Source organism: Betta splendens, chromosome 10, assembly GCF_900634795.4.
Source record: "Betta splendens chromosome 10, fBetSpl5.4, whole genome shotgun sequence".
NCBI lineage: Eukaryota > Metazoa > Chordata > Actinopteri > Anabantiformes > Osphronemidae > Betta > Betta splendens.
In genome coordinates this window covers 12,552,307-12,577,577 of record NC_040890.2, presented here as the reverse complement: position 1 = coordinate 12,577,577, position 25,271 = coordinate 12,552,307, and the positions used below count along the sequence as shown (strand labels likewise).

The 25,271-nt window shown below is 41.6% G+C and overlaps 2 protein-coding genes and 3 long non-coding RNA genes across 8 annotated transcripts; 3 read left to right on the top strand and 2 right to left on the bottom strand.

Moving 5' to 3' along the window:
* Positions 1-1,736: 1,736 nt before the first annotated feature.
* LOC114864142 (high-affinity choline transporter 1-like) lies at positions 1,737-12,936 on the top strand. Of its 3 annotated transcripts, none has more exons than XM_055512503.1 (9): positions 1,737-1,835; positions 7,589-7,822; positions 8,349-8,462; positions 9,292-9,447; positions 10,470-10,618; positions 10,898-11,041; positions 11,366-11,519; positions 11,596-11,813; positions 11,890-12,936. In XM_055512503.1, exons 2-9 carry the CDS (start codon positions 7,639-7,641, stop codon positions 12,463-12,465), a joined length of 1,695 nt encoding a protein of 564 aa, XP_055368478.1. In that variant the 5' UTR covers positions 1,737-1,835; positions 7,589-7,638; the 3' UTR covers positions 12,466-12,936. The 3 variants fall into 3 exon arrangements, with proteins under 3 accessions (XP_055368478.1, XP_040928633.1, XP_029020640.1); XM_041072699.2 differs by lacking the exon at positions 1,737-1,835 and adding an exon at positions 7,011-7,030; XM_029164807.3 differs by lacking the exon at positions 1,737-1,835 and adding an exon at positions 7,068-7,227.
* On the bottom strand, positions 11,365-13,568 carry LOC129604746 (uncharacterized). The gene is made up of 2 exons (XR_008695927.1): positions 13,427-13,568; positions 11,365-12,359 (listed from the first exon to the last, which is right to left on the bottom strand). It is a non-coding gene; the product is annotated as an uncharacterized LOC129604746 (long non-coding RNA).
* Positions 13,203-15,948, top strand: LOC129604745 (uncharacterized). Its single transcript, XR_008695926.1, has 2 exons — positions 13,203-13,918; positions 14,243-15,948. It is a non-coding gene; the product is annotated as an uncharacterized LOC129604745 (long non-coding RNA).
* A 58-nt stretch (positions 15,949-16,006) lies between these two features.
* LOC129604744 (uncharacterized) lies at positions 16,007-17,160 on the bottom strand. Its single transcript, XR_008695925.1, has 2 exons — positions 16,915-17,160; positions 16,007-16,204 (listed from the first exon to the last, which is right to left on the bottom strand). It is a non-coding gene; the product is annotated as an uncharacterized LOC129604744 (long non-coding RNA).
* Positions 17,161-18,034: 874 nt separating this feature from the next.
* LOC114864141 (high-affinity choline transporter 1-like) lies at positions 18,035-25,258 on the top strand. 2 transcript variants are annotated; one of them, XM_029164805.3, is made up of 9 exons: positions 18,035-18,185; positions 20,129-20,362; positions 20,889-21,002; positions 21,673-21,828; positions 22,930-23,078; positions 23,356-23,499; positions 23,878-24,031; positions 24,108-24,325; positions 24,402-25,258. In XM_029164805.3, the coding sequence occupies exons 2-9, from the start codon at positions 20,179-20,181 to the stop codon at positions 24,975-24,977; spliced, it is 1,695 nt and encodes a 564-aa protein (XP_029020638.1). In that variant the 5' UTR covers positions 18,035-18,185; positions 20,129-20,178; the 3' UTR covers positions 24,978-25,258. The 2 variants fall into 2 exon arrangements, with proteins under 2 accessions (XP_029020638.1, XP_029020637.1); XM_029164804.3 differs by lacking the exon at positions 18,035-18,185 and adding an exon at positions 19,610-19,767.
* Positions 25,259-25,271: the final 13 nt, after the last annotated feature.

Sequence of the window (25,271 nt, the reverse complement as noted above, 5' to 3'; positions counted from 1 at the left end):
AAAGAGGATAGATAGAGGCACAGCTGGTGAGCTAGATTGGACGGAAGGGTGGGGTCAGGAAGAAGGTACAGAATAATACACAGCCAATTCTAATACATTTTGACAATCCACGACTAATTTGTCTAGATCAATAATCCAATTGGTCAGAACTCAGGGCTTCATCGCCTCTTGTGGATCCATGGGTCACCCATGACATCTCCTCAAGCCTGTCAAGGCTGTCACCATAGTAACCAAGTGTTCAGTCTGTCTGCAGATGTTATCCCTCAGTCTCTTGTCTTCCTCCGAATGGGCTGAGATCTTAATAGTCAGTCCTGCAATCCGGGTCATCCTCTGATGCATACCATCCGAACGACCATCCGAACAAGCTGAGATGTTACTTGTCAGTCCAACAATCCGGGCCATCCTCTGGTGTAATTCCGTCAGCCAGGTAACCATGGCCCCCACCGGCGTTTGTAGCTCCACGGCCGGTGGACACGCCAATAAGCCGGCCCCAGACTTTCCAATCTTCCGATAAAGCAGGGCACCACCAAGGCCAATCATAAGTAGCCCTATTATCAAAGTCCAAAATATGAATAGATCCTCTGCATCCTCGATGGACAGAGGCTCCAGACACACGGGACACCAGGAATCCCCCGCGTCAAAAGCTAAAGTGCTTTTCTTTTATCACTCAAACTACCAAGTTTTCTATTTTGAACTGAAGATTCTATAGACAGAATTCAACTCCTGACCTGATGTGACCTCCTTCCTGACTTTCTTCACCCACATCCATTGGCTGACTGACAGTAAGCGTATGGCGTCACTTCCAGTTACTGAGGTTTGCTGCCGCTGTGTGTGTACGGCGTTACTCTCCGCTCTTTTCTAAATATATTGTTTTATATCTGGTAGCGACTGCTAGGACCGTCGATAAATTATTTGAATTTTCAAGAAATTAATAATTCAATAGCGTGCAAACCATATGACCTGCTGGTTCAAAACCTGCTATGAGGAAATAGTCATGTTGTATATTTTTCGATAATATATTTGTATAAATATTACTGTAATCTTTTAATACCACCCAAACCATGTGACCTACTGGTCCAAGACCCACATGGTTTGGGCGGTATTGAAAGAATACAGTATTATTTATACATTTATTTATAAATAATATACGTTTATGGAAAAATATGCAACATGACTATTTCCTCATATAAATGATTGTGCCCTGTGAAGGACAGGTTTTGAACCAGTAGGTCATATGGTGTGGATGGTATTGAAATATTAAAGTAATATTTATATATGCAACATGACTATTTCCTCATATAAATGGTTGTGCCCTGTAAATGATATGTAGACTCACATTCTAAAAAAGGGTTTTGAACCAGTACGTCATATGGTGTGGGCGGTATTGAAATATTACACTAATATTTATACTAAAATATAATAGAAAAATATGCAACATGACTATTTCCTCATATAAATGGTTGTGCCCTGTGAAGGACACATAGACACACATTCTAGAGAAGGTTTTGAATCAGTAGGTCATATGGTGTGGATGGTATTAAAAATTACAGTAATATTCATACTAAAATATTATAGAAAAATATGCACCATGACTATTTCCTCATATAAATGGTTGTGCCCTGTGAAGGACATGTAGACGAACATTTTAGAGAAGGTTTTGAACCAGTAGGTCATATGGTTTGGACGCTATTGAATTATTAATTTCTTGAAAATCCAAATAATTTTTCGACGGTCCCTAAATAAAGGTCAACAGGTGCCGAGCGGTCTCGTTCGGTGTCAGCTTAGCGAACACGAAACGCGGATCGCTTGTTCAAACACGGACCGCTTGTCTGGAGGTACTTTCGGTCGAATGTCTGTTGAATGTCCAACGTCAAACTAACTTCACCGCGGTAGTTAACCAATCCAGCGGTCATAGTTAAGTGTTTGCCTGGGGCCAGAGCGGGACAGCGACATTGAGTCTTATCTTAAGCTCCTGTCTAAGGATAGGCGTAAGTACGCTAAGATCGTAATACACGCAGGAGCGAATGACGCCAGGTTACGCCAATCGGAAGTCACTAAAACTAACATTGAGTCGGTGTGTTCGTTCGACTCCGTAGTTTTCTCTGGACCCCTCCCCAATGTGACCAGCGATGACATGTATAGCCGGCTGTCATCGCTCCACCGCTGGTTGTTTAGGGGGTGTCCTGCAAACGGCGTGGGCTTTGTGGCTAATTGGAGCACTTTTTGGGAAAAACCTGGGCTGATTAGAAGAGACGGCGTCCATCCCACGTTGGACGGAGCCTCTCTGCTCTCTAGTAACATGGCCATGTTGCTTAGTCTTAGTGGAGCCCAGGACGCAGAGTCACAGTCTTACACGCCTCTCTGCATGTTCTCTACAGCCGCCACCCACTCTTAGTATTAGTTATATAATTTATCACATAGAGACTGTGTCTGCTCCCCGACCACCTAAACTATATAAGTCACAAACAAATAAAAGAGGAGTGACTTAGCAGAATTTGATAAACATCAAAACAGTTTCTCTTACAAAACAAAGTAACAGTAAGTTAATAAAGTGTGGTTTATTAAATATCAGATATCTCTCATCTAAATCCTTGTTATTAAATGACTTGATAAGTGACCATCACATAGATCTGTTCTGTCTCACTGAAACCTGGCTGCAGCAGGATGAATATGTTACTTTAAATGAGTCGACTCCAATGAGTCACATGAACTATCATGTTCCTAGAAGTACAGGTAGAGGAGGAGGAGTAGCAGCAATTTATAACTCAGATTTATTAATTACTCCTAAACCTAAACATAGTTATAACTCATTTGAGAGCCTCACTCTGAGCCTTTCTCACCCAGACTCTAAAACCCAGAAGCCAGTTGTGTTTTGTATTGTTTACCGTCCTCCTGCTCCATATTCTTATAGTATATAATATATTATAGTATATAGAGTTCTTAACTGAATTCTCTGAATTCTTATCTGATTTAGTTCTTAGCACAGATAAAGTCATTGTAGTGGGAGAGTTTAACATTCATGTAGATGTTGACAGCAACTGTCTCCGCACTGCTTCGAACTCCTTAATAGACACTATTGGTTTTACACAACAGGTAAATGAGCCCACTCATCGTTTTAATCATACCCTCGATCTTGTCATGACATATGGGGTTGAAATTGAAAATTTAATAGTTCTTCCCCAAAACCCTCTGTTATCTGACCATTTCTTATTAACTTTTGAATTTAGCATAATTGACCTTACGATAGCTGGAAAGAAATGTTACTATAGCAGATGTTTATCTGACAACACTGTTGCCAGATTCAAGCAGATGATTCCATCATTTTTTGCCTCAATGTCTTGTAGATACACAGAGGAGAATAGTCACCTTAAATCTTATGAACAGGTTGACTGTCTTGTAAATGATGCTGCAGCTTCTCTACGTACATTGTTAGACACAGTCACAGACACAGCTCCTCTGAAGAAAAAGGCAGTGAATCAGAGGAGATTAGCTCGATGGTGTAACTCAGAGATCCGCAGCCTAAAGCACAGGATGAGACAACTAGAAAGGCAGTGGCGTTCCAACATAATAAATGTAAAATACATTGCATGGAAAGACAGTCTAATAATATATAACAAAGCACTGTGTGCTGCTAGAAAAACATATCATTCCTCCTTAATTGAGAAATATAAAAACAACCCCACTTCAGCACTTTAGCCAGGTTGACTAAGAGTCATAGCTGTGTTGAGTCTACTATCCCCTTAAATCTCAGCAGCAATGACTTTATGAACTACTTTACTAATAAAATTATCACCATTAGAAAAAAACATTCAGCAGCGACTTCTTCCAAACGACAGAAAGCACTGTCTAGATCCATAAACATTCAATTTACCAAATCCTCTGTCTTACCTAGACAGCTTCTTCCCCATAACTCATATGGCGTTAACCTCAATAATCAACTCTTCCAAGTCGTCCACTTGTCTCTTAGATCCAATCCCAACCAGATTACTAAAAAAGAAGTTCTACCTTGAATCAGCTAGTCCATATTAAATCAAATAAACCAATCTTTACATTTAGGCTATGTACCACAGGCTTTGAGGGTGGCAGTGTTCAAAACTCTACTGAAAAAAACTACCCTGGACCCTGGAGAACAAGCCAACTATAGGCCCATTTCAAAACAATTATATGACCACCTGAGTGGGAATAACCTGTATGACGATTTTTGATTGTCAGGATTTAGAAAACATCATAGCACAGAAACAGCTCTGGTTAGAGTCACTAATGATCTTCTATTAGCTTCGGACAATGGTCTAGTTTCTGTCCTTGTCCTGTTAGACCTTAGTGCTGCATTTGATACAATTGATCATAACATTCTATTACAGACATTAGAACATAGAATCGTGATTAAAGAAACAGCATTGGGATGGTTTAAATCCTATTTGTTGAACAGATTCCAGTTTGTTCATGTTAATGAGAAATTCTCCACATGCACAAGGATTAGCTATGCCTGGTCCAATTCTGTTCAGCCTATACATGTCTCCTGTAGGTGAGATTATTTGAAAGCATTCTATTAATTTTCATTGTTATGCAGATGATACTCAGCTATGAACCAAATGATACAGATCAACTAGTCAAAATTCAGGGTTGTTTAAAAGACATCAAATCCTGGATGTCCCAAAATGTCCCTCAACTAAATTCAGATAAAACTGAAATTCTTTTTGTTAAAACACTTCTTATTGCCTAAAAATCTGAGAGAGACACTATTGAGTCAGATAGCCACCCTGGATGGCATAACATTAGCTTCAGATTCTACCGTGAGGAACCTTGGTGTCATCTTTGATCAGAATCTCTCTTTTACATCATACATTAAACAAATCTCCATAACCGCCTACTTTCATCTTAGAAATATAGCTAAAATCAGAAGCATCCTCTCTCAGAGCGATGCAGAGAAACTGATTCATGCATTTGTTACCTCTAGACTGGACTACTGTAACTTACTCATAGGATGTCCTAACAGCTCTTTAAAAAGCCTACAGCTTATTCAAAATGCTGCAGCCAGAATTGTGACAGGACTTAGAAAGAGAGATCACATTTCTCCTACATTAGCTTCTCTGCACTGGCTGCTTGTAAAATGTAGGATACAATTTAAAATTCTCCTACTCACCTACAAAGTACTCAATGATAAAGCTCCTTCTTATCTTATTCTTATCTTAAAGACCTCATAGTTCCCTATGCTCCCAGCAGAACGCATCATTCTCAGTGCGCTGGGCTACTGGTGGCTCCTAGAGTCTTTAAATGTAGAATGGGAGGCAGAGCTTTTAGTTACCAAGCTCTTCTCCTCTGGAACCAGCTCCCTCTTCGGGTTCGAGAAGCTGACACACTCTCCACTTTTAAGATTAGACTTAAAACCTTCCTTTTTGATAAAGTTTATAGTTAGAGATGGTTCGGGTCATTGGCAATGATCGTTAGTGACAGGAACCATCTCTTAAGCTGCAATAGACAGACTGCTGGGGGACTTAATTTATACACTGAGCTTGTCTCTTTCCTTCTACCTCTTCTGTCCAATAACCTCCCATCATTGTTCTATGTTCAACTAACCTTGTCTCTTTCTCTCCAGTAGTTGTGCTTCTCCCCTGCTCTCTCTCTCTCTCCCCCACTCTCTCCTCACCTACAGGTATCATTGGACTCAAAGTTTGGTGTCTGTGATGGGCAGCTGTGGATCCAACCATCCTGCCTGTATCCAGTCCCTGGTCCAACCATCCTGCCTGTGCTCTGTTGTTGTTGTTGTTGTTGTTGTTGTTGTTGTTGTTGTTGTTGTTGTTGTTGTTGTTGTTGTTGTTGTTGTTGTTGTTGTTGTTGTTGTTGTTGTTGTTGTTGTTGTTGATGATGATGTCGAGGCTGATGGCCGCCCACATCCAGCCTGGTTCTGCTGGAGGTTTCTGGTTTCCTGTATCCAGTCCCTGGTCCAACCATCCTGCCTGTGCTCTGTTGTTGTTGTTGTTGTTGTTGTTGTTGTTGTTGTTGTTGTTGTTGTTGTTGTTGTTGTTGTTGTCGTCGAGGCAGATGGCCGCCCACATCCAGCCTGGTTCTGCTGGAGGTTTCTTCCTTGTTAGAGAGGGAGTTTTTCCTCTCCACTGTTGCTGTCAAATTAAATGCTTGCTGTATGTGGGATTTGTTGGGTTTAGTTGTGTAAGGTTTTAAACCTTACTTTGTAAAGTGCCTTGAGATGACTTTGTTGTGATTTGGCACTATATAAATAAAACATTTATATTTGACATTTTCATTTGTATTTAATATTTAACATTTACATTTAACATTTACATTTAACATTTAACATTTAACATTTAACATTTACATTTAACATTTACATTTAGACATTTACACATTTAACTAAATGTGAGAAAACATGTTGTGCCATTTAGTTAAATGTGAGAAAACTAGTTATAGGTGCTCCTTTTACATTCGGCACCACATAGAGGAAATGCTGCCGACTGGTTGAGAAACCAATACGCAACAGTTGCCTGTAATAAAGTGTTTTTACTATCATTATATCATTATAAAATAACTAGAATCATTACATAAAATGTTCCTGTCTCTAATAATGATGTTGGAACTCTTCATTTTATGTACCGTATTCCATTAAACATTCTGAAGTCTGGCTGAAGCAAAAACGTGAAAGAAACAGCTTCTCTTTTCACCAGCGGTCCTTGTAAAGCTCTTTGAACTAGACTCCTGTAATTATGCCATGTGAACAACACAGCATCTTCTAATTCAACATACTGTATCTCACCTAACTTAAAACTGGACACTGACAGTCTGTCACTGGAAACAAATGAATCCTTAATAGGAGAGTAAAAGTCTTTGTAGCTACCTGGTGAGGTTGAAATTCAGGATGTAAGTAATACTGCAGTAACCGTGTGACAAAAAGCACTGACTGCATAAAACCTGGTAAACAACAGGAGAAACTGGTTCACCCTTCACCCCACGGCCAAATGACCAAGCCGTTGATGAAACACATCCAAATACCCAGTCTGCTGGGGCTCTGCAGAGGGTAAGGACAAAGACCATTGAACTCCATGGGTTAATTAATAGGTGGACCTGCTGTGGACCAATCGAAGAAGTCATTTTTCAGAGAACAGAACCCCGTTTTCTTTCGGTGTAAATTGCAGCCCTAAAGTCTGTTTCCTGAACGTCTGCGGTTTCCGTGTGCCCCAGCGGTCACCGCCATGGACAGCTGATCCCCCAGAGGTCTACGCTTTGACTTAGTTTGTTAATAATATACTGGTGTTAGTTCTGATAATTAGAAACCGTGGTGTTGTGATGGTTTATTCCCTCAGTGTTTGTACAGTGGATCACTTTTTATGGCGCAGTAAATCAGCGGGTTATCGCTGTGTTGCGCGCAGAGTCGCATCTGGCGCACCGGCTCTGAAAACCCCCAGTTTAAATGCATTAAAAATAGGAAAGTGTGGTAATGTAGCAGTTCTTGTAGTTATTGTAGTTCCAAAAACATTAAAACCGCACATTTGCCCGCCCCATCGTTTATTGGAGAGCAGCTGTATAACTGTAATTAAGTAGGTTTGAATCCGGTTCTGCTTGTTTTGACGTGCAGACGCAGCGCAGAGAGGCGGTGGGAGACACGGTCCGTCAGCCAGTGCCACGATGAGCCTGAACGTCCCAGGACTGGTGGTGATGGTGCTCTTCTACCTGATGGTGCTGGGCACCGGCATCTGGGCCTCCGTGAAGTCCAAGCGGCTGCAGAGGCAAAGCAAAGCGGACCGGACCGAGGTGACGCTGCTGGGGAACAGGGACATCAACCTGGCGGTGGGAATATTCACCATGACAGGTGGGTGTTCCGTCCAGAAGGCAGGCAACGGCGACACAAGGGCTTCCAGGCTCTTGACTAAGATTTTACAATAATGTTGTAGTATTTATCCTTTATCTATAACTTCTGCATCCAGTCCATGGACGCGCACGTTGCATAAAATGAGTAAAAATCAGTTTTGAGTTTATTTACCTCAGCTGGTAAATACTTTTACATTTGCTTTCTTTAAATGCACAGGAGTATCCATTTTAACTTTGTTTTTTTTAGTTAACTGTCTGCTGTGTTCTGCTGGTTAGAGGCTGTAAGTGCAGGAATCACTGTAAAATTAACTGGGCCGTGGCTCTTGAAGCTCAGGCTTGACCTCCCCTGCTTTAATCAACCGCCAACCAGTAAAGGAGCAAACGCATACAGAGATGCCGGTGTAAAACAAACCAGCGCCCTGACGCTTTGAGGGATGAATGCGAATGGGTTGCATTTTTCATGTAGTTCCAAAATGTTCAGGCTTCACCTAAGTGCTGTGTGTCTCATCTGGCTCTGCCTCCTGCAGCTACGTTCGTTGGCGGCGGCTACATCGTTGGCCTGACCGAGGCCGTGTACAGTCCAGATCTGGGCCTGACCTGGGCTGTCATGCCAGCGGCAGCAGCTATGGCCTTCATCATGGGTGAGACATACAACTTCATTATTGGAAGTGGTGAAGGAAAGCTGAAACCTTACTGGAACCCAGTAGAAAGCGTCACTTGAAATGACTTTGTGCTGCTGCATGTGGGATCGTACGTCCAGCACGGAGAGTCCAGTGCAGTTAATATTAGGCCCGAAAAGAAAATAAATAAAAAAAACATTTATATAAAAATAATCTTTTACAAAATAAACTGGCGACAGTGTAGCTGTCTGTGTGTATTGTGTATATGTGTGGTCATTATAAATATAATAATATTATAACATTATGAATATTTACCACATTTTTTGCAACGTGTCCTGGAAGAACCAGGGACCAGGTTTTATATTAAACCCCTGGAGTCTGAGCCAATTTGTCTTCTCACTAATAATTAACAAAACATTGCAGACTCTTTATACACTACATTTTATCTTTTATTTTGTTAATTTGTTTTATTCTACAAATTACAAATACAAAAAGAACTTTGTATCGTGCTCTTAAAAGTGCTGTAACATGCATGTACACACATACAGTATGTGTGTACTATTCTATAACGCATGCTTTTCTATATACTTACATTACTGTGACACTCAACCATTGCGATAAATATTTAAAGTGGACATCAGTGGAGCCCAGTATTGGAGTAAAAGAGGAATAGAATTAGAGTGGTTCTTTGTTATGATCGATGTGTTTGTTTTGGTGTAAGTCTTTGTAACTAGTGCATTTTAAGCTTTGCAAAAACAGACAGAAGTTCCAAAGACAGTGCCAAAGCAACCAGAGGAGCAGTATTGCAGCATCATAAACGTGTCATCTTTTCTGTTACACAACTTTTTAGGTGGACTTTTCTTTGCCAAGCCAATGCGGGACCAAAAATACGTCACAATGATGGATCCGTTTCAGCGCAAGTATGGAAACGTAGTGAGTGGCGTTCTGTCCGTGGCGCTGCTGGTGTCTGACATCCTCTGGGTGACAGGAACTCTTATTGGTTTAGGTACGTGACCTCACAGTGTTGATAATGTAAATCAAGTCTTGCAAGTTCACAGCTGGAATTTGGCTCTTGGTGTTAAAGATATTATAAAAATGGAAAAAACATGTCATTTGTCGTTTATTCCATTTTGACAGAAGCGTTCCTTACATTCATGTTTCAATGATCATAACAATGGAAAACAACACGTTATTTTGCAACTGCATTATCAGGTTTTGTAAAAGGGTTCATGGATCTGACCTTATTTAAGATCAAAACCGACAAGTGAAATTAAAATTCACATCAATCATAAATATATATTTAATATATATGTTAAAAGTGAAGTGGATCCCAGGTTTTACTGCGTTTTAGTGATTGTGTAAAAACGTTTACTCAGCGGTTGCAAGATAATATATATATATATATATATATATATATATATATATATATATATATTGAATATGATGTCTAATAATTAATAGAGCATGTTAATCATTTAGACAATTTAAAACATCTAATCAGTTCATTCTAATGTTTTTTGTTCCAGTTTCTCCCAGATTTTAAGAGAAACAACTAGAGAAAATACAAAAACATGTCACAAGGGAAAAATAAATATCCTTTAGTAAAATGACAAGGGATCATCACAGTAGAAAATATGACTGACAACGCAACACTAGTAATCTGATTACTGTCGCCTGGCTGTTATGACACAGCGACGTGTTAACAGAGATGCTCGCTCCTCCTGACCTTCTCTCTGTCATACCTGCTGGAGGTGCCTCACATATGGAGGGGGAGTGACGCATGTCAGCCTCAGGCAGCAGAGGTGGTAGTATTTCACTCAGACTTGAACAACCAGGACACATCCCCCCAAATCAGTAACACCTGCTTGAAACACATACCAAACAGCGTGTGGGCTTAAACATGGGTTTCACAGCTAAAAACTTACGCATTGAGGTGAACATGACGGAGACCTAGGCATCAAGTTAAACATGAACTGAAACAGTTTTAATGTTGACCAATGCGTTTCTCGTGCTCGTGTTCTTTTACAGGTGCAACAATGAGCGTGATCCTGGATTTGTCCTACGCTCTTTGCATTTGGCTCTCGGCGGCGGTGGCCATTATCTACACGCTGCTGGGAGGCCTCTACTCTGTGGCCTACACAGACATCATCCAGCTAACCCTCATATTTTTCAGCCTGGTGAGCTCCACTCTGGCCCAAACGTGAGAATCGGTGGAATCGCCCTGAGGCTTTTCAGAGCCAGTTATTTATTGGGTTGAGCAAAAGTTGCCGCCTGACGCAAAGCCTCTTTTCTATTCGACCGTCCTTTAAGTGGCGACTTTGTGTTTAGTGAGAAGTCTCCACGCCTCCCACACAATCATTCCAGTGGGGACATCCTGCAACCACAACAATTGCCACATTAAGTCCTCAAGTAAAAATGCATGTGTGACAAGCGGTGTTTCTTTGTCTGTTGTGCAGTGGCTCTGTGTTCCCTTTGCCCTGATGTGTCCTCACTCAGCAGACATCACCACGACCGCCTTCAACTTCACCTACCAGGCCCCCTGGATCGGGACCATAGAGAGAGAAACTGCATGGAATTGGATTGATAATTTTCTGTTATTGGTGAGGACTGTTAGTTCACACTTAGAATGTCTGCCCATGTTGTCAGAAGGTCGACTGTAAGAACAGGCTGTCAGAAGCTGTGTAATTAAACTTTCTCAAAAACTAGACAAGCATCTGGAACACGTAACCTCTATATTTTAAGACCAGACCAGCTAGTTGAACTTATTTTATCCACCATTCCTCCACCGTTGCTGTCAAATATGCACCGTTCTTTTGTAAACATACTCTTGCGCTTTAATTGTAAAACTAAAAGCAAGACCAGGTTATTGTAATTACACATAGTTCACTCCTAACCAAAGAAAGTGCTTCTGTTTCAATGTAAAGACTTTAGGGGACCTGGGATATCAAGACTTCCACCAGAGGACGCTGTCAGCTGCTTCATCGCACACAGCCAGGATCACCTGCTTCATCGCAGCTCCCCTCATCTTCATACTTGGAATCCCATCTATTCTAATTGGAGCAGTCGCAGCATCAACAGGTGCAGTTAGACAGGAAGCTTTGGAACGATGTCATTGGTAAAAATGTGTGGTTGATGGGTTTATTTTTCGCGTCAGACTGGAACATGACGACATACGGCTCCCCTTCACCATATGAGCGAGGTGAAACCGGTCAGGTGCTGCCCATCGCTCTACAGCACCTCACCCCCAGCTACATCTCCATTATTGGCATCGGGGCAATAGCTGCCGCCGTGATGTCATCGATAGACTCTTCTTTGCTGTCAGCCGCCTCCATCTTCACGTCCAACATCTATAAGAATATCCTGAGGACTAAGGTGAAGACAAGATCTAGGCACGTTCTGCGTCTCTCTCTTGCCTTGTGTTTATTTGGAATGTCGTTTTCTCCTACAGGCGAGTGAACGGGAGCTGCAGTGGGTGATCTACGTGACCGTGGTGTTAGTGGGCGTAGTCGGCACGTCGCTCACCTTTCTGCACAGCAGCATCATGTTTTTTTGGATCCTGGGCTCAGGCATCACCTACACCATCATGTTCCCTCAACTGGTCTGCGTCCTGTTCTTTAAGATCTCCAACGGCTACGGTTCCATCATGGGCCTGCTCGTCGGGGTGCTGTTGAGAGTGCTGAGCGGTGAGCCGGGTTTGGGTCTGCCGGTTCTTCTCTGCATGCCAGGCTGCACTCTGGAGGACGGCGTGTACGTCCAGCGGGCGCCTGTCGTGACTATCTGCACGTTGGCCACCTTCTGTGCGACTTTATTATTTTCCTACCTGGCTTCGATCCTCTTGGAAAAAGGACTGATCCCAGAGAAGTGGCATGTGCTCAACGTGAACTCCCCCGAACCATTAGAGCAGTTCCCACCGACAAGCTGTGACACCACCGAACAAGACGAGCAGGAAAAACCACCAGCTCAGAATGAGACAGAATTAATGTTGATCACAAACCAGCAAAACTTAGAAAGACAAACTATATAAAGGGAAGACATTTTTTTAAACTGTTCCATGGCATCTCTGTAGTACTGCTCTCCAAGCTTGAAATGTGTAAGATGGACACAGGCACATTAAATAATGCACGTCAGGACATGTGTAATATGGCAAATCCTGATAATAAATGTATGTCCTGTAATTTTGGGGAGATGAAACTTGCCTCGTCAAAAACAAGAACACAGTAAAATCTTACTCGACTTAATTTTTGAGGAGAACAAGCTTCTTACCAAATTCCATACTAATTGTGTGTCAACATGTTATGATCAGCTGAAACACTGTAAGACTTTCTGCTGTTGTGTTGCTAGCCCAGTTGCTACGAGCTGCAGTAGTACAAAAACGATTAATCGATAACACGAGTGAATGACCTTTCCCAAGAATATGTAATTCAAACCACACAAATTGTTGCGTTGCTGTATGATACTGTTGAGATTGTAACGTTCATAAACTAGCAGGACTCCCGGCAGCAGCCCTGGTTTAATTATATCACACTACCAGCACCCACGGAGTCATTGATGATGAATAATGACACGCACGGTGTCAGAACAAAAGGTTGATTGTTAGCGAGCCTCTCGTCACAACAAAGCCCCCGCTAAGATGACAGCTTACTAAAAAATTAAGTCTATCTTCCTGCTGCACGCGGCTGTCTAGCAACAGTCAGGCATTACGACGCGTAATACATTCAACACTCCAACAAGTATGTAAGTTAGTGATGAAAGGCGCTGAAACACCAGCTCCACGGTGGGTTTGCCTCATTCATATTTGCTTACAGCTAGCAAGCTAGCAATAGCTCAATGAATAACGTTAACCTCTTGGGACAATTCTTGCAGTCCAGCTAGAGGATGCGACGCCCACAGATTCTTTCACCCTGCGGTAACGCGGCGAGTAGATGTCCACACAGTCACTTCCGTTTGACTGCTAGTGTCTTTTGAAATAATATAGGTAAACTTACACTGTCACAAAACTGTCGACGGCCGCCACCATGTTTGCCTATTGCAGTTGTGAGAAGTGGCAGCGCGCATGCGCGAAGACGTGTTGACGACGGTTGGATTGAAGGCTTCTGCCGCTCGTTTTGGACAATCTGGTACGTTTATTTGACTCCCTGAGTCACGTTAAGACACTCCTGGTGTGTTAGAAGTACGCCCCTACTTATTTCACATTTTTGAGAATTCATCCAATCTGGTTCAAGAACCATCGTTTCAAATTTAGCGGACTGGATACGTCTGCATTCGCTTGACCAATCACAGAACCAGCTTTGGCCCGCCCAGGCAAACCCGGACCCCTAAATGTACCTGAAACATTTCATTTCATTCACTCTCTATTTGCGCTAGCATAGTAGGTGGCGCTAATGCACCTTTCAGTTGGTTGCCACCTGCCATTTAAAAGACAAAAGAAGAAGGAGTCACTCAGGTTGAAGAAGCGCCCACTTGCTGCTTCCCCAAACGTAAGTACATGCTTAAGACTTATTGGATGTATGTACTCCAGAAGTTTCTTTGTTTATACTCTAGCGCAGCGTTAGCGGCTAGCGCTAGCCTACAGCGCTAGCCGCCACATGAAGTTGGTTTGGCTTAGATACTAAGTTGTGGGAGTCAGCTGTGTTTCTAATTACTACCGAGCCTGTCGTGTGTACGTCGTAGCCCAAGTAGACCTGTGAATTTGGGTTATGGCAAGTTCTATCTAAGTCTAACATGTATGTTGTTGCTGTCTTCTGATATGTGTTCCTTATCTAGTCAGCTAGCTGTAAACGTGACGTGTTTTTTTAATACAGGCTGACGCATCCCAGCTACCGAAACGCGAGGCAGTTGCTTCTCAAACACTGCGGTCAAGTGAGCCGTCGTTCGTTCTTTGGTGCATAGTTCCAGGCCCAGACCACTTTCTCCTATTTCTGCTAGATGTGTACTATCAACACACAAAGATCTGTGTATTTTTACTGTATAGTTTAGGATTTATTAGTATTCAAAACTACCATGTCATACTGTAACTCTATCGGCCCTATAGTCGACTTTGATGATTAATAACTTGACTTTGGTGCATAGTTCCAGGCCCAGACCAATTTCCCCCTTGTTCTACTAGTGATGTACTATCACCCCACAAATATTCATGTATTTTTACTGTATAGTTTAGGATTTAGCAGTACTTGAAAGTGCTATGTCATACTGTGATACAGTCAACTTTGATGATTAATAACTAGACTTTGGTGCATAGTTCCAGGCTCAGACCACTTTCCCCTTGTTCTACTAGTGATGTACTATCACCCCACAAGATTTGTGCACTTTTACTGTATAGTTTAGGATTTATTAGTATTCAAAACTTCCAGGTCATACTGTAATACTCCATGGGCCTTATATTCAACTATGATGATGAATAACTTGACTTTAGTGCATAATGCCAGGCCCAGATTATGTGACTTTTCATATAAAAAACTGTGAGTGAGGCTAAGCACACACACATTAAATCCTTTTAGTACCATCTGTTAGGACTCCAAAGTGTGACTTTTAATATTGAAACTAAATGTTTAATGTTTAATATAAAGTCATGGAACAGTCAAAAACTGAATATTTATGTGTGAAACATACATTAACGTGGTGGAGGAGTTTGTGTGCCTGAATAACCCCGGGAGCTATGTTGTCGGGGACTAAATGCCCCTGGTAGGGTCTCCCAAGGCAAACAGGTCCTGGGCTGGGCTGAACTGGAGGAAGTGTCCGGAGAGAGGCAAGTTTGGAGTTTGCTTAGACTGTTGCCCCCGCGACCCGCCCCCAGAAAAAGCGGTTGAAAATGGATGGATACTGAAATAGTTATTTGTTCTCATTAAACCATTTCCCATGTCTGGAGTTTGTTTTATCAAAGTTATTGCCGTCTCTGTTCTTACACCTTGTAATATCTAGTTTTGAACACTCAAATGTAAATACAAAATGTATATAACCAAATATTCAGGATTAGATTTAATGCAATTATTTTCTCTTCACAATACAGACTTAAAACAATAAAAAAGAAAGTTACACACTATACTGTTTGTAGTGCAGTACTTATATTACCATATCTGTATTATTGTATTTATGTTTACTCTGTATGCAGTTGGTCAACTTATTTTGACATTTTAGTCTGTTGACGGGTAATTTGTAATTCTCGCGTTATGGTGCAGATTATGTGGAAAATGTGATGGAGCCCTTCTTCAATAAAGTCCTGCTGGACTCAGGTTGTTCTATGGAGGACCTTGTAAACATCCCTGTCCTCCATCTGTACAGCAGCTGCACTGCTTCCGATGTCTTCCAAAACGTGTTGAAGACAAAAAAGCTCCTCACATCTCCCCAGCCAACTGACCATGACTGTACCTGTTCCACTCCAAATACTATGCTTTCAACATAACTCTGAATCCTACCCCTTCATTTTGTGGTCTGCAAATTGAACTGTGAAGGTAACACCAGCATTATAGTGCTGGTGCATTGGTTGACAATAAAGTTGGCTTTGACTATTGCTGTTTCACTGAACTATTTTTGTATGTATATACCTAATGAGGGAAAACAGACAAATGTTTTATAATATTTCAACTTTATTGAGTTATTGCCACAAAAACAATAATTTAGGTATTTCACAGGTGGTCCAACATAGGTGCCTTGTCCCTCAGGAAACTGCCCTGATCCAGACCAGGGAAGATGGAATGACGACTTGGACTCTTCACCCTAGAAGTCGCCAGCACCAGCTAACAAGACAGGCTAGATACCTGCAACGACTTGAGATACATACAGACATAGTACTGTCAAATTTATGAAGAAAAAAACAATAACTACATTTCTATTAGTTATATATTAGCACTTGATATATCATACACCTTACTAAAAGCAATTAAAAATATTAGGTCAATATATATTTAGAAACAAAACTATGTTTGTAAACCAGAGTTCCCAGGTACATTATGATTAATCTGTAAATAGTAAAATGTTCTAAGATTGTTTATGAATTTCTGAGATACTGATTTATTCCATGCATGTGTAATTGAATGATATACTGTATATTAAATGCGTTCTGTGATGAATACACATTCAATCATACTGGCTCCAGTCCTGGATCAGCAACCATACATGACAGTAGGTTTGGCAACTAGTTCAGGCGTCTTGAGGTAAGATTTATCGAAATTTTAATTTATTAATAAAAGTAATAAACACATGCAATATCTTCAAAGCAATAGTTGCTGTCACAACATGCCTCTGTAGGCATTCACTGTTCCTACATTGGCACTTAAATACAGACAAATACGGCAAAATATAAGCTGCAGCTGAAGACCCCATTATGGAAAAATTATTTTCACATAGCAGCACAAGAAAGAAATAAACAGGTAGAAATTTATTGGCAACCATTAGTATTAGCGTTAGCAGCTAATCAAGTTGCGTAGTATATAAATCAATAAATTAAATTAAACGTGAAATTGCCAGTTAGACGTACCTTGCGCCAGCCGAAGTGTAACCACTTAAACAGCCTCCCATTCGAATTCAGAGTCAGATTTTGGATCAAACGTATGGTTGAACTCCACTACGAGGACGAGTCAGCCAGTGTAGCTGTTACAATCGATTCAGTGACTGCGACTTTTGATTCCCGCGGCGGATCACGGCTATGCGCTTCCTCAAAGGGGTGTGGCGATCAACTTCGCTTGCGACACACTCCAAAAATAGAGCGTTGTGGACGAGAGCTTAAAACACACATTTTCAGACGGGCCGTGTGGGCGAACTACAGCGCAGTAAGAGACACCTTACTGAGACATCAAGGTCCAATTCTTTAGCATTGTGGAGCATGAAAAAAGCATGTGCATGGACCTTTAAACGATATGCGACAGACACAAGATCATTAGGGTAAATATTAATAACATTCAGCGTTTATCTCTGATAAATAGAATAACGTATTCCTGGAGGGAGGGAGTCCTAATATGTTAGTATTATTATTACCGATATCTTGTGAATTAATACACAATAAATTTATTACAGCGTATTAGATTTTGTCAATAGTACAAGCGTTATGAATAAACCAATGATGCCAAAGTCACATTAAACTGGTTAATTCCGAAGCTTTAATAATTTGCCAAATTTGATTTAGTAATTTATCAAAGTAAAATAAATCATACTTCTATCTATTATTTCCTTGAGTTGGGCGTACTGGCTTCAGAATTAAGTAGGTCCCAATGTAAAAAATATTTATTTTAATACATTCAAATGTACCTTTATAGTTTAGTATACTTCACTGTTGACTGTTGACGTTATTAGCTGAAGCAAACAGCGTACTTATTTCTTATATTGGTCCGAACTTATATAGCGCATTTAAACGCCCTTTTGTCGGCCAATACCAAGACTCTCTTTTCTCTCCTGTTTATTTTCTGGTGCAGACAGAGCAGAACAAACTGCTGAAGCTCTAACATGCAGGCACAGATCATTCTAGGAATCCTTGAGAAAGATAACAGCCAAACTGCAAATACTCGCTTTTCTTCATATCTATCTTTGCTTTATTATTTTATACTGACGGAGTGAGACAAACTGTACCCAATCAGTGATAAGCTCAACCCCGTTAATGCAATGCCTCAAAAGGAAACAACCAGACAATGTGGAGATAATTCCTGGTCGACTCTACCTTCTTTCACAGGTTTAAGCTCAAGCTAAAGATTTGAGTCTAAACATGCAGAGGAAAATATACTTTTGACTCCAGTATTTTCTTTGTCATACTATACAGTAAGTCACAGTTTTATTATGGTGGCCATATTTTCCAGGTACTATTCAAAAGCTAAAGTGCTTTTCTTTTATCACTCAAACTACCAGGTTTTCTATTTTGAACTGAAGACTCTATAGACAGACTTCAACTCTTTACCTGATGTGACTTTGCACATTTTGTGTGTGTTAATACAGAAACACAAACCGAATCTGCCATAATACAGGAATCTACAGGACACGGTTCATATAGAGAGTTTTCTTCTGTGATGCACATTTCTATTAGTCAAGTGGTGTAGAGTTCAATGATATGTAGCTTTGAGAGAGGAAGGGCAACGAGGTTTTGACTGCTGATAGGGAGCAGCTGCATTTTTTGATGCCAGAAAGAAATAGAGTTCAGTAACTGACTGCTGCTTTAATGACGCCCATGCAGTTATTTCTTATCATGTGGCCTTCACAGCCTGTTCTAACAGCAGGAAACGCTGCAGACTGGTTGAGAAACGAATAAGCAACGCCTGTAATTAAGTGTTTTTACTATCATTTTATCATTATAAAATAATTAGAATCATTACATAAAATGTTCCTGCCTCAGTCTCTAATAATGATGTTGAAACTCTTCATTTTATGTACCATATTCTATTAAACCTATTCTGAAGTCTGGCTGAAGCAAAAACGTGAAAAAAACAGCTTCTCTTTTCACCAACGGTCCTTGTAAAGCTCTTTGAACTAGACTCCTGTAATTATGCCATGTGAACAACACAGCATCTTCTAATTCAACATACTGTATCTCACCTAACTTAAAACTGGACACTGACAGTCTGTGACTGAAAACAGATGAATCCTTAATAGGAGAGTAAAAGTCTTTGTAGCTACCTGGTGAGGTTGAAATTCAGGATGTAAGTAATACTGCAGTAACCGTGTGACAAAAAGCACTGATTGCATAAAACCTGGTAAACAACAGGAGAAACTGGTTCACCCTTCACCCCACGGCCAAATCATCAAGCCGTTGATGAAACACATCCAAATACCCAGTCTGCTGGGGCTCTGCAGAGGGTAAGGACAAAGACCATTGTACTCAGACACACACAAACCTGAAGAGATGCAGCTGATATCATCTATCATCATCCTAAGATCACTCTGTCATATTGAAGATGTATTAGATGATGAAGACACACTTTTTACTTTTACTTTTTTAACTTTGCTACTTCACATTATATCCAATAAACATAATACCTGTTAACAAACATTATGCTTATATGATGTGCACAAATACGTGTTAGTTTTAGGTTTCATGTTTAAACATTTGTAAGGACAGTATTAATACACACATTTCACAATAGGGCAGCGAATACATAAAAATGTGTGAGAAAAGTCGTGACGTGACAAACCTTCTGATGTCATGACCACATGATGACGCTATGATTTCGGAACTCCATGGGTTAATTAATAGGTGGACCTGCTGTGGACCAATCGAAGAAGTCATTTTTCAGAGAACAGAACCCCGTTTTCTTTCGGTGTAAATTGCAGCCCTAAAGTCTGTTTCCTGAACGTCTGCGGTTTCCGTGTGCCCCAGCGGTCACCGCCATGGACAGCTGATCCCCCAGAGGTCTACGCTTTGACTTAGTTTGTTAATAATATACTGGTGTTAGTTCTGATAATTAGAAACCGTGGTGTTGTGATGGTTTATTCCCTCAGTGTTTGTACAGTGGATCACTTTTTATGGCGCAGTAAATCAGCGGGTTATCGCTGTGTTGCGCGCAGAGTCGCATCTGGCGCACCGGCTCTGAAAACCCCCAGTTTAAATGCATTAAAAATAGGAAAGTGTGGTAATGTAGCAGTTCTTGTAGTTATTGTAGTTCCAAAAACATTAAAACCGCACATTTGCCCGCCCCATCGTTTATTGGAGAGCAGCTGTATAACTGTAATTAAGTAGGTTTGAATCCGGTTCTGCTTGTTTTGACGTGCAGACGCAGCGCAGAGAGGCGGTGGGAGACACGGTCCGTCAGCCAGTGCCACGATGAGCCTGAACGTCCCAGGACTGGTGGTGATGGTGCTCTTCTACCTGATGGTGCTGGGCACCGGCATCTGGGCCTCCGTGAAGTCCAAGCGGCTGCAGAGGCAAAGCAAAGCGGACCGGACCGAGGTGACGCTGCTGGGGAACAGGGACATCAACCTGGCGGTGGGAATATTCACCATGACAGGTGGGTGTTCCGTCCAGAAGGCAGGCAACGGCGACACAAGGGCTTCCAGGCTCTTGACTAAGATTTTACAATAATGTTGTAGTATTTATCCTTTATCTATAACTTCTGCATCCAGTCCATGGACGCGCACGTTGCATAAAATGAGTAAAAATCAGTTTTGAGTTTATTTACCTCAGCTGGTAAATACTTTTACATTTGCTTTCTTTAAATGCACAGAAGCATCAGTTTTAACTTTGTTTTTTTTAGTTAACTGTCTGCTGTGTTCTGCTGGTTAGAGGCTGTAAGTGCAGGAATCACTGTAAAATTAACTGGGCCGTGGCTCTTGAAGCTCAGGCTTGACCTCCCCTGCTTTAATCAACCGCCAACCAGTAAAGGAGCAAACGCATACAGAGATGCCGGTGTAAAACAAACCAGCGCCCTGACGCTTTGAGGGATGAATGCGAATGGGTTGCATTTTTCATGTAGTTCCAAAATGTTCAGGCTTCACCTAAGTGCTGTGTGTCTCATCTGGCTCTGCCTCCTGCAGCTACGTTCGTTGGCGGCGGCTACATCGTTGGCCTGACCGAGGCCGTGTACAGTCCAGATCTGGGCCTGACCTGGGCTGTCATGCCAGCGACTGCAGCTCTGTCCTTTATCGCGGGTGAGACACAGAACTTCATTATTGGAAGTGGTGAAGGAAAGCTGAAACCTTACTGGAACCCAGTAGAAAGCGTCACTTGAAATGACTTTGTCCTGCTGCATGTGGGATCGTACGTCCAGCACGGAGAGTCCAATGCAGTTAATATTAGGCCTGTCCTGGAAGAACCAGGGACCAGGTTTTATATTAAACCCCTGGAGTCTGAGCCAGTTTGTCTTATCACTAATAATTAACGAAACATTGCAGACTCTTTATACACTACATTTTATCTTTTGTTTTGTTAATTTGTTTTATTCTACAAATTACAAATACAAAAAGAACTTTGTATCGTGCTCTTAAAAGTGCTGTAACATGCATGTACACACATACAGTATGTGTGTACTATTCTATAACGCATGCTTTTCTATATACTTACATTACTGTGACACTCAACCATTGGGAAAAATATTTAAAGTGGACATCAGTGGAGCCCAGTATTGGAGTAAAAGAGGAATAGAATTAGAGTGGTTCTTTGTTATGATCGATGTGTTTGTTTTGGTGTAAGTCTTTGTAACTAGTGCATTTTAAGCTTTGCAAAAACAGACAGAAGTTCCAAAGACAGTGTCAAAGCAACCAGAGGAGCAGTATTGTAGCATCATAAACGTGTCATCTTTTCTGTTACACAACTTTTTAGGTGGACTTTTCTTTGCCAAGCCAATGCGGGACCAAAAATACGTCACAATGATGGATCCGTTTCAGCGCAAGTATGGAAACGTAGTGAGTGGCGTTCTGTCCGTGGCGCTGCTGGTGTCTGACATCATCTGGGTGACAGGAACTCTCATTGGTTTAGGTACGTGACCTCACATGGTTCACATAAAACGTCTTCTTCAGCCTGTTGCTTATCTGCTGAACTGTGGACAAGTAAAGCTTTATTCCTTTGATCACAGCTTGTTATTAAACCCAACTGTGGTTCACAAGCTCAGACGACACCAAATTAATTGCCGCAGACAAGTTACGACAGTGCTGATTACGTAAATCAAGTCTTGCACCACAGCCACAACATCAATTTCCTCATTTGAGTTCACACCTGGAATTTGGCTCTTTGTGTTAAAGACATTATACAAATGGAGAAAATATGTCATTTGCTGTTTATTCCATTTTGATAGAAGCGGGTTCATGGATCTGACCTTGTTTAAAACCGACAAGTAAAATTAAAAGTCACATCAATCATAAATATATATTTAATATATATGTTAAAAATGAAGTGGATCCCAGCTTTTACTGCGTTTTAGTGATTGTGTAAAAACGTTTACCCAGCGGTTGCAAGATATTCAGTAACTGTTGAATATAATGTCTAATATAGTCTAAATACAATAATTAATAGAGGATGTTACTGTCAAATTTATTATAAGAAACTATTGAATCAGTTCATTCAAATGTTTATTTAATCCTGTTTCCCCCAGATTTCAAGAGAAACAACTAGAGAAAATACAAAAACATGTCACAAGGGAAAAATATCCTTTAGTAAAATGACAAGGGATCATCACAGTAGAAAATATGACTGGCAACTCAACACTAGTAATCTGATTACTGTCGCCTGGCTGTTATGACACAGCGACGTGTTAACAGAGATGCTCGCTCCTCCTGACCTTCTCTCTGTCATACCTGCTGGAGGTGCCTCACATATGGAGGGGGAGTGACGCATGTCAGCCTCAGGCAGCAGAGGTGGTAGTATTTCACTCAGACTTGAACAACCAGGACACATCCCCCTAAATCAGTAACACCTGCTTGAAAAACATATAAAACAGCGTGTGGGCTTAAACATGTGTTTCACAGCTAAAAACTTACGCATTGAGGTGAACATGACGGAGACCTAGGCATCAAGTTAAACATGAACTGAAACAGTTTTAATGTTGACCAATGTGTTTCTCGTGCTCGTGTTCTTTTACAGGTGCAACAATGAGCGTGATCCTGGATTTGTCCTACGCTCTTTGCATTTGGCTCTCGGCGGCGGTGGCCATTATCTACACGCTGCTGGGAGGCCTCTACTCGGTGGCCTACACAGACATCATCCAGCTAACCCTCATATTTTTCAGCCTGGTGAGCTCCACTCTGGCCCAAACGTGAGAATTGGTGGAATCGCCCCGAGGCTTTTCAGAGCGGGTTATTAATTAGGTTGAGCAAAAGTTGCCGCCTGATGCAAAGCCTCTTTTCTATTCGACCGTCCTTAAATTGCCGTCTTTGTGTTTTCGTGACAAGTCTCCACGCCTCCCACACAATCATTCCAGTGGGGACATCCTGTTACCTGAATAATTGCCACATTAAGTCGTCAAGTAAAATGCATGTGTGACAAGCGGTGGTTCTGTCTGTTGTGCAGTGGCTCTGTGTTCCCTTTGCCCTGATGTGTCCTCACTCAGCAGACATCACCACGACCGCCTTTAACTTCACCTACCAGGCCCCCTGGATCGGGACCATAGAGAGAGAAACTGCATGGAAGTGGATTGATAATTTTCTGTTATTGGTGAGGACTGTTAGTTCACACTTAAAATGTTTGCCCATGTTGTCAGAAGGTCGACTGTAAAAACAGGCTGTCAGAAACTGTGTAATTAAACTTTCTCATAAACTAGACAAGCAGCCGGAACACGTAAACTCTAAATTTTAAGACCAGACCAGCTAGTTGAACTTATTTTATCCCCCATTCCTCCACCGTTGCTGTCAAATATGCACTGATCTTTTGTAAACATAATCATATTACACATAGTTTACTCCTAACCAAGTACTTTAACTTGGTTAGGAGTTTAACTTACTTTGAAATGTAAGAATAAAAGCAAGACCAGGTTATTGTAATTACACATAGTTCACTCCTAACCAAAGAAAGTGCTTCTGTTTCATTGTAAAGGCTTTAGGGAATCTGGGATATCAAGACTTCCACCAGAGGACGCTGTCAGCTGCTTCATCGCACACAGCCAGGATCACCTGCTTCATCGCAGCTCCCATCATCTTCATGCTTGGAATCCCATCTATTCTAATCGGAGCAGTCGCAGCATCAACAGGTGCAGTTAGACAGGAACCTTTGGAACGATGTCATTGGTAAAAATGTGTGGTTGATGGGTTTATTTTTCGCGTCAGACTGGAACATGACGACATACGGCTCCCCTTCACCATATGAGCGAGGTGAAACCGGTCAGGTGCTGCCCATCGCTCTACAGCACCTCACCCCCAGCTACATCTCCATTATTGGCATCGGGGCAATAGCTGCCGCCGTGATGTCATCGACAGACTCTTCTTTGCTGTCAGCCGCCTCCATCTTCACGTCCAACATCTATAAGAATATCCTGAGGACTAAGGTGAAGACAAGATCTAGGCACGTTCTGCGTCTCTCTCTTGCCTTGTGTTTATTTGGAATGTCGTTTTCTCCTACAGGCGAGTGAACGGGAGCTGCAGTGGGTGATCTACGTGACCGTGGTGTTAGTGGGCGTAGTCGGCACGTCGCTCACCTTTCTGCACAGCAGCATCATGTTTTTTTGGATCCTGGGCTCAGGCATCACCTACACCATCATGTTCCCTCAACTGGTCTGCGTCCTGTTCTTTAAGATCTCCAACGGCTACGGTTCCATCATGGGCCTGCTCGTCGGGGTGCTGTTGAGAGTGCTGAGCGGTGAGCCGGGTTTGGGTCTGCCGGTTCTTCTCTGCATGCCAGGCTGCACTCTGGAGGACGGCGTGTACGTCCAGCGGGCGCCTGTCGTGACTATCTGCATGTTGGCCACCTTCTGTGCGACTTTATTATTTTCCTACCTGGCTTCGATCCTCGTGGAAAAAGGACTGATCCCAGAGAAGTGGCATGCGCTCAAAGAAAACTCCCCCGAACCATTAGAGCAGTTCACACTGACAAGCCGTGACACCACCAAACAAGACGAGCAGGAAAAACCACCAGCTCAGAATGAGACAGAATTAATGTTGATCACAAACCAGCAAAACCTAGAAAGACAAACTATGTAAAGGGAAGTTATTGGGAAGTTTTAGAAAACACTGGGTGTATCTAAATCTATTATGGCAAGGTGTAAGAATTTGGAACAAAGGGGATGTGGCATTTTAGTGGTATATTGGTAATGATAATATCTACATTTTAGTAGGGTTTCATTAAGGGAGCTTGCTGATTAACAAAACATTGCAGACTCTTCATGCACTGCCTAACATGATAAAGATGTAATTTAATGAAGCTGGGTACCATACAACATGCACTGTATGTGTCTGTATGTGAATAAACCATTTTATGGGCATATAGGTATTCCT

Coding starts and splice junctions, on each gene's coding strand:
- LOC114864142 (XM_055512503.1), top strand. CDS start 7,639: ATGAGCCTGAACGTCCCAGGACTGGTGGTGATGGTGCTCTTCTACCTG. Junction 7,823..8,348: donor GGGAATATTCACCATGACAG/GTGGGTGTTCCG, acceptor TGCCTCCTGCAG/CTACGTTCGTTGGCGGCGGC. Junction 10,619..10,897: donor CCCTCATATTTTTCAGCCTG/GTGAGCTCCACT, acceptor TCTGTTGTGCAG/TGGCTCTGTGTTCCCTTTGC.
- LOC114864141 (XM_029164805.3), top strand. CDS start 20,179: ATGAGCCTGAACGTCCCAGGACTGGTGGTGATGGTGCTCTTCTACCTG. Junction 23,500..23,877: donor TTGATAATTTTCTGTTATTG/GTGAGGACTGTT, acceptor TTCATTGTAAAG/GCTTTAGGGAATCTGGGATA. Junction 24,032..24,107: donor AGCAGTCGCAGCATCAACAG/GTGCAGTTAGAC, acceptor TTTTCGCGTCAG/ACTGGAACATGACGACATAC.